At 54.0% G+C, this 6,472-nt stretch overlaps 2 protein-coding genes and 1 long non-coding RNA gene across 5 annotated transcripts in view; 1 reads left to right on the top strand and 2 right to left on the bottom strand.

Annotated features, from left to right (window-relative positions):
• Window positions 1–259: 259 nt before the first annotated feature.
• On the bottom strand, window positions 260–3,100 carry BACC1 (BPTF associated chromatin complex component 1). Of its 3 annotated transcripts, none has more exons than XM_081220069.1 (6): window positions 2,951–3,097; window positions 2,668–2,762; window positions 1,930–2,031; window positions 1,058–1,248; window positions 728–832; window positions 260–525 (listed from the first exon to the last, which is right to left on the bottom strand). In XM_081220069.1, the coding sequence occupies exons 1-6, from the start codon at window positions 2,969–2,971 to the stop codon at window positions 461–463; spliced, it is 579 nt and encodes a 192-aa protein (XP_081076195.1). In that variant the 5' UTR covers window positions 2,972–3,097; the 3' UTR covers window positions 260–460. The 3 variants fall into 3 exon arrangements, with proteins under 3 accessions (XP_081076195.1, XP_081076196.1, XP_081076197.1); XM_081220070.1 differs by having other exon boundaries at window positions 260–521; window positions 2,951–3,095; XM_081220071.1 differs by lacking the exon at window positions 1,930–2,031 and having other exon boundaries at window positions 2,951–3,100.
• A 176-nt stretch (window positions 3,101–3,276) lies between these two features.
• RNASEK (ribonuclease K) lies at window positions 3,277–5,021 on the bottom strand. The gene is made up of 3 exons (XM_081220073.1): window positions 4,815–5,021; window positions 4,043–4,119; window positions 3,277–3,665 (listed from the first exon to the last, which is right to left on the bottom strand). Exons 1-3 carry the CDS (start codon window positions 4,890–4,892, stop codon window positions 3,524–3,526), a joined length of 297 nt encoding a protein of 98 aa, XP_081076199.1. The 5' UTR covers window positions 4,893–5,021; the 3' UTR covers window positions 3,277–3,523.
• A 105-nt stretch (window positions 5,022–5,126) lies between these two features.
• LOC308607808 overlaps window positions 5,127–6,472 on the top strand; it is a 71,799-nt gene continuing 70,453 nt past the window's right edge. Inside the window, exon 1 of the long non-coding RNA XR_014014051.1 lies at window positions 5,127–5,456. This is a non-coding gene — a long non-coding RNA (uncharacterized lncRNA). The remainder of the gene's footprint in view (window positions 5,457–6,472) is intronic.

Below are 6,472 nucleotides of genomic sequence, written 5' to 3'. Positions count from 1 at the left end.
TCTCAGGAGTACTGCCTGCCAGAGACCCCGGAGTAAGTGCTGCCTCCAGAGAGCAAAGTGGAGCCTTTGTTGCCCACGCCCAGCTCCCCTGGCTCTAGCAGCACAGAAATATTGGCACTGGGAAGAAAGCCTGCCAATATTGGCTGTGCTGCTCCAGGCAGGGTGGTGAGAGCCGCTGAGGAGGGGCTGAGCCCCGGGGTCTAAGGAGAGAGGGAGGTGTCCCTTGCACTCCAGTAATGTCAGGCTGAAGGCACCAAGCTGAGAGGGAGATCTTTACTGTTTTCGGTATAAAAATGTCCATCAGTTGGGGGTCAAAGGGGTTGGAGGAAGATGCTCATACAGCAACAGCAAGGTGGGCCACCCGGCAGCCTTTCCACCCTCTCTCATGCAGGCCTTGCTCAGAGTCCCAACCGGTCCACAGGTCCAGGGTGAACAGTGAGAGGGGTGAGAGGTGGAAGGCTCAGCAAGAGAGCAGAGGAGGATCAGCGGAGGTCAAGAGAAGGCCAGAATCCAGGGTCAGGCTGTCTGGAACAGGAAGTAAAATGGGCCGAGATGGGGCGAGCCCCAAGTATGACTCCCACCTCCCTAGAGCACCAGCTCTTTGCAGAACCAGTCAGTCCCCTGCATGCACAGGAGGGAACCTTCTCTTCCACAGCCCCTGGGAGGGGAATCCTGCTGAGACCCTCCCCCACCCCTTCAGCTGTTGTGGGAGGAGGAGGACTCCTACCCTGGTCGAAGTTGAGTTTCTTGGCTGGAGGAGTTTCTCCTAGCCCTTCGATATCCACCAGGTCACTGTTGGCGTCCGAGTCGTTCAGAGCACTGAGTGTCACATCTGGGAGGGGGGCACAACCTAGGTTCTAGGTTCCCTGATGGTCCCTACCCCCACCCCGCCCACTTCCCCAAGTTTCAAGCTCTCCCTCCCTCCCCTACCCCAGCCACTCTCTGGGAACCTTCACTGGGAGAGGAAAGGAGATCTGTCCTTTGATCCAAGCCCAACTCTCTCCCTGAACCTCAGATGGGACCTTTAATCCCCAGGCAGCAACTCCACAGCCCTTACCAGCCTTCTGTTTCTTTATGGGGGGACCGCCGGCCTCAGGGGCACTGGAGCTGCTTGGTGGAGGGGCAGCTGGAGGAGGCGACAAGACAACAGATGCCACCTTCTTGGGCCCTTTCTTGGGTGAATCAGCTGGAAGGGGGATGCCGGAGTCTTCATATACCTTGCGTTTCACGGTGGCCTTTATCTGAGCCCTGAAGAGAAGAGAGAGCAAGCTAGGAAGGGAGTCATCAGAGAGGCTAAGGGAAGAAGGGAGGGGAGGGCAGGGGCAATGGGCCACTCTGAAAGAACACTGGGGAGCCCCTTCATAAGAATCCAGGCGAGGGCCCCGACTCTTTGCTAGGGTTCTCGTTTTCCTGAAGCGTTGCAGCCACTTAGGGCAAATGGAGGCTGAAGAGTGGAGTCCAACTGAGAGTGGGAAAGGCCTGTCTTCTACTTCTCTTCTGGGAGAGATGTATGAATGTGGAAGGCTACGAGGTAAGCCTGGGTGACCTACTGGGAGATTGAGACTTATTAATAGATCCTGATCCACTAGCTCAGAATCATAATATCCCTGGAAACACCACAGTAGAGTCTCAAAAGATCTGTATAAATAACCAGGGACTTCCTGTTACCAAATTCAATTATTGGGTGTCTTTGGCAACCTAAAATCAAATTCTTGTAAGGTCCTGATTACCACAGCAATTTAGTAACTTCTGACCAATTGTGACAATTCTTTTATTCTTTCAGTTCTCCAGGGACTTTGTTGCTAACAAAACTAGCAACAAAGTAGGAAAGATGTTGAGCTGGAAGGGAGTTTGAGGAAGATGGAACAATGGGTATGGAGGAAGAAAGCTGCCCACCCGCCCTTTCTCTGCCAGCCAACCCTCCCTCACACTGTCCGTTCCTTGATGACACAGCTGATGTGATTAAGATCGTCCCCAAATCTCTTCACAGCAGCCCTCAGCATCTCTATCTCCGTCTCCGTCCACTTGGCACTGTCAGAAGGGGAGAAGGGAATAGCGAAAGTGGGAGGAAGAGGGGTGTGGAGCCAGCCCACAGGCTACGCATTCCACAGCAACCAGCCTCTTCCCCGCAATGCCTGGGGCCCCTTCCATAAAGAGGTCCTCCTTAAAAAAACAAAAACAAAAGCAAAAAACAAAATTCTTAAGGCGCCGTGGGAACCCTGAGGACCCCCAACCACACAATATTGTAACAACCGCCACCTTAGAAGAAAACTTCTCCCCCATCAACGTGAAACAGCTGCTGTAAACAGCCCACTGAAACCCATACAACAAGTGGGGGTCTTACAGACAGAGCCTCTAAACACAGTCTGCTGCAGTCTGACAGAATTCCACATGATTTGGGGGGTGGGGTGGTGTGGGTAGTGGTGGCGGTCTATGGTCTACCAGTTCGCAGCAGGGTAGAGCTGTGAAATGAGTCCGGATTATGAGCCTCGGTCTGTGGTTTATCTGTCATTCATTCATTCAACAATCATTTATTAACACCTACTCTGCGCTGTGCCAGGCACAAAGGGAAACTAACATCTGTCCCTGCCCTAGAGAGTGTCGGTGTCTGTGATCGAGACCCAGCGTCCGCTCTCAGCGTCCATCTCCCAGCCCGGGCTCACGTACCCCGCGGGGGAAGAGTCGGCCACGGGATGCAGCTGCATGGTCAGCTCCCCGAGCTTCGTGAAGGCGGCGCCCGCCGCGGAGAAGATCTCTCCGACCTGGGGGGGCGGGGCAGCATTACGGGGGGCCGGCGCACAGTGCCGCGCCGGACCGCCCGGAGCCCCTAGCCCCACCCCAGGCTGGACTCCCGCCCGCCCCTCGCCCGGGATGGAAGAGCCGGGAACCAACTTGGGGGGCCCGCCCTCCCGTGGCCGCCAGGGAGCGCTGTCCGCGAGGGAGGTCGAACCTTTGTAGACGCTGACGTCATGGCCCCGCACGCCTCCTCACGGAGACGTTGCCGCCGCCGCTACCCCGGAGCCGGGACCACGGAGAGCAGGGTGATCGAACGGCTCCGGCCCCCGCGCAGGAAGTCCCGCCCCTTCCCTCAGCTGATTGGCTCCAGCTCGGCCGCTCACCGCCTCACCGCCTCGGCGCGCGGGAAGGAGAGTGGAAGACACCGCCTCGCTTCCGGCCCGGCTTCACTCCATTTCCGTCGAGGGGTCGGGACTCCCTGTTTGGAGTCCGAGCTCCAGCCCGGATGCCAGCCCCGCAACCCATGCACACACACGAGGCTTAAGAGAGCAGTTTCTCTTTATTGTGGAACGGTACAAGGCGAGGGGGCCGGAGGGACAGGGAACGGCCAGCCTCGACCTCCCTCCACTGGAGCCGGGCGCCAGAGGTTGAAGAACAAGGGATTCAGTCTCTCGCCATCGAAACCCATTCCGCAGAGGGCGCCAGACTGGGGGTGGGGTGGGTGTGACTGGGTAGGGAGAGTCTTTAAATAGAGGAGGGGGCTGGAGAGGGGGAACGCGACGGTGCTCTAGCGCACCATGTATTCCTTGCGCTTATTGAGCCGAACTTGGCAGAACGAGAAGCCTCCGAGGAGGAGGTAAAGGCCCGCGGCGATGAAACAGTTGTAGCTGACTTGCTCGTAAAGGTTGTATATGTTCTGGGGGCCATTCCTAGGGGTGGGGATTAGGCAGAGAAATATCGGAAACATTATTAACAGCAACCAACATTTACAGAGCACTTACTATGTGCCGGGTACCGTTCTAAACGCTTTTACATGTATTATCTTAATCTTCATAACCCTATGGGGTGAGTTCTGTTATAGCATCCACTTTGCATAGGTGGAGGAGGCACAGAGAAATCAAGGGAAATACCTAAAGAAGCCACACCTAAAGCGGTGGGTTTAGGATGGCCGCTGAGGTCTGACTCCCAAGACTGCTCCTGTGTGCTAAACAGAGCAGCCAGTTCCCTAGCCTCTGGGCCCCAAGCATCCAGCCTCCTGCAATTCCCCGCTCATGATTCTGACCACTTCCCCCGCCTCTCCACTTACTCAAAATCTTTCTCCGTTAAGGGAACGTCTTCAATTAGCACAGCGGAATGGACATTGAAAAAGATTCCGAGCATTATCTGCAAAAAGGGAAAAGATAGGTTGTTGAACTCAGGCACCTGACCTGGTCACACTGCCTGAACTCCTCCCACTTCGAATGTTGCCACAACATCTGGGTATGGGAGTTACCAGAATGAGCTGGGATTAGGGATGGCTGTTGCCGGATTTGGACTCCAGTCACCCGGAACGGTGCATGAATGGTGACATAGAGAAGACTTGGCTGGGGCAAGGGTTAGGAGTAATGAGCAACCGGGCACCAGATTATCATCCTCTCCGGAGGCGTCATTGTCACGGGACAGGGAGGAGGGGGTCAGAGGGAATCGGCACTTCTCCATATTACTTCCTCCTGAAGTGGGTTGGGTAGAGTCCTCGGGAAACAAGGCCCAGCTATCCATTTCGGGAACAAGCTCTCCCTTTCCCCACTGCCCTCCATTCAGCTCAAGGATCTTTCAAGAACGTAGCTCTTCTTCCTCTTACCTTGAGGGTAGTCCAAATTGACCAGCCCCGGGGCCCATTCCAAGCTTCAGCTCCCCCTCTCCCTTCCAATTCCCCATTTCTCAATTCAGTTCTGTCTCGTTCTCCAGCGGCTAATCAACCACCCCCTCCGGCCTGTCTGCTGCTTTCAAACGCCTGGTGTCTCCTAGCCTTCTAGCCCTCCAACACCCGGGCCCCTCAGGCCCTCTCCTCTCCGGTTGTCGCCGGGCAGTCCCCTCACCAACATGATCACTCCCCAGGCGCTGAGGACGATGCCGCAGGCGGCCAGCTTGGGCCCACAGCACAGAAGCGACGCCATGAAGAAGGGAGTTGGGGATCGCCTAGATGTGGACCAGATAGGAAGGCGGTGGGAGGAAGCCCCGATGAGCTGGGGGTGGGGGGAGAAAGAGAGCTGGACTTGGGGGCTCGGCGGAGGACCGAGAGCAGGGAGAGCGACTGAGGGGGGCGTGGCTTCCGGGCCCAACCATCGGGCTGGGGGGCGCCAGGCGGAGAACGCTGGCGCCTCCGGGTCCTCTCGGACTTCGGCGGGAAAGGGCGGTGTTTCTGAAATCGTAGCAGCCCCTCGGGAATCCCTTATTGACCCATATATAGCTGGGGTGCGAGTATTGCAGGAGCAAAGTTCTCCGGTTTCTTGGATTTCCCCCCTCTCCAGTTTGGAATGGGAGGAACCAGTATATCATGTGACCAAGTCTGGCAAGTCACGTGACGAGGAAGAAACTGTAGCGGGGCCGCAGGAAAGCTTTTATCTCTGGCGGAGCTCCTCGTAACCTTGGCGATGCGCTCTCAGCAGCGGAGGGTTGAAATTATGTCATTTTTCTCTCAGATACCTTAGTCTCGGGTGGTATCCTGTGATGGAGATGTGGTAAGTGAGACATAGAGATTTACACCGAGAGAGAACGCCTCTATCTCCTCTCTACTCATCCCTACCCTTTAAAATAGACACTCTGACACAGTAAAAGAAGACATGGAGCCCCTTCCTGAGCCCAAGCGTGCTGTTCTGGCTAGAACGCTTTAAAATTGCTGAGGGTTCTTGGCATTGGAAATACTTAAGTAACGTTTTGTTACCAAACACGGAATACTGAAGAGTTGTGGTTGCCAAATCCAGGAAAAATATGAGTTTTAGGAAAAGTCCAGGGAAAGCAGATTCAGTGAACAAGCTGTTAAGGTGAGTGGCCCTGCCAAATGTGCTGGAGAAAGGAATAAGTACACACAAATGTCACTTTTCTTCCCTACTGTAAACCAAGGAAACTGATCTTAGGTCCTTTGAACAAGGTAGAGTACAAGATTTTAAAAATATGAATGGATCATACCCTCCAAAGAAAAAGTTTGTTTACCTCACTGGTGAAAAACAGATTTGTAGTAATTATTCAGGGAAATAGTGGTGTTTGAAGAACACAATCTTTCACTGAGTATGTTGTACCCATTCTAGTGAGGACAGTGGTCATAGCATAATTGAGAGGGGTCACTTTGATCCCAAGACCCCAGAACCAGACAAATACTGTCAGTGGTTAGCATAACTTTGTGGTATTTTTCCATTTATTTTGTGCAGATTGTTCTTAAAAGGGTCGTGAAAGAGAACTTGGAACCTGGGAAACACTTAGAGACTCCAGGGTACTGAAGAGCCTGGGATAGTGGCCTTGAGACATTACTTCATGTCTCTTTTGTTTGAGACTGTCTGGAAGGAAGCCATTTGGGGGTGAAAGTTTTTATTTTGCCTTAGGAGCACCATTCTCATTCAGAGACTTTTAGGGTAGGTGTGTGAATAGGAGACACAGGGGTGGAGGGAAAGTTGCCAAAGAAGAGTCAGGAATTTTTAAGTTGGCCAAGCATGAAGTCAAGCTCCTGGGAAAGGAGAATTAGTTGAGGTAGTCGATTTCT

Source organism: Mesoplodon bidens (assembly GCF_964165515.1).
Source record: "Mesoplodon bidens genome assembly, chromosome: 19".
NCBI lineage: Eukaryota > Metazoa > Chordata > Mammalia > Artiodactyla > Ziphiidae > Mesoplodon > Mesoplodon bidens.
The sequence above is the reverse complement of the archived record's forward strand: the minus strand, read 5'-3'. Positions and strand labels throughout refer to the sequence as shown.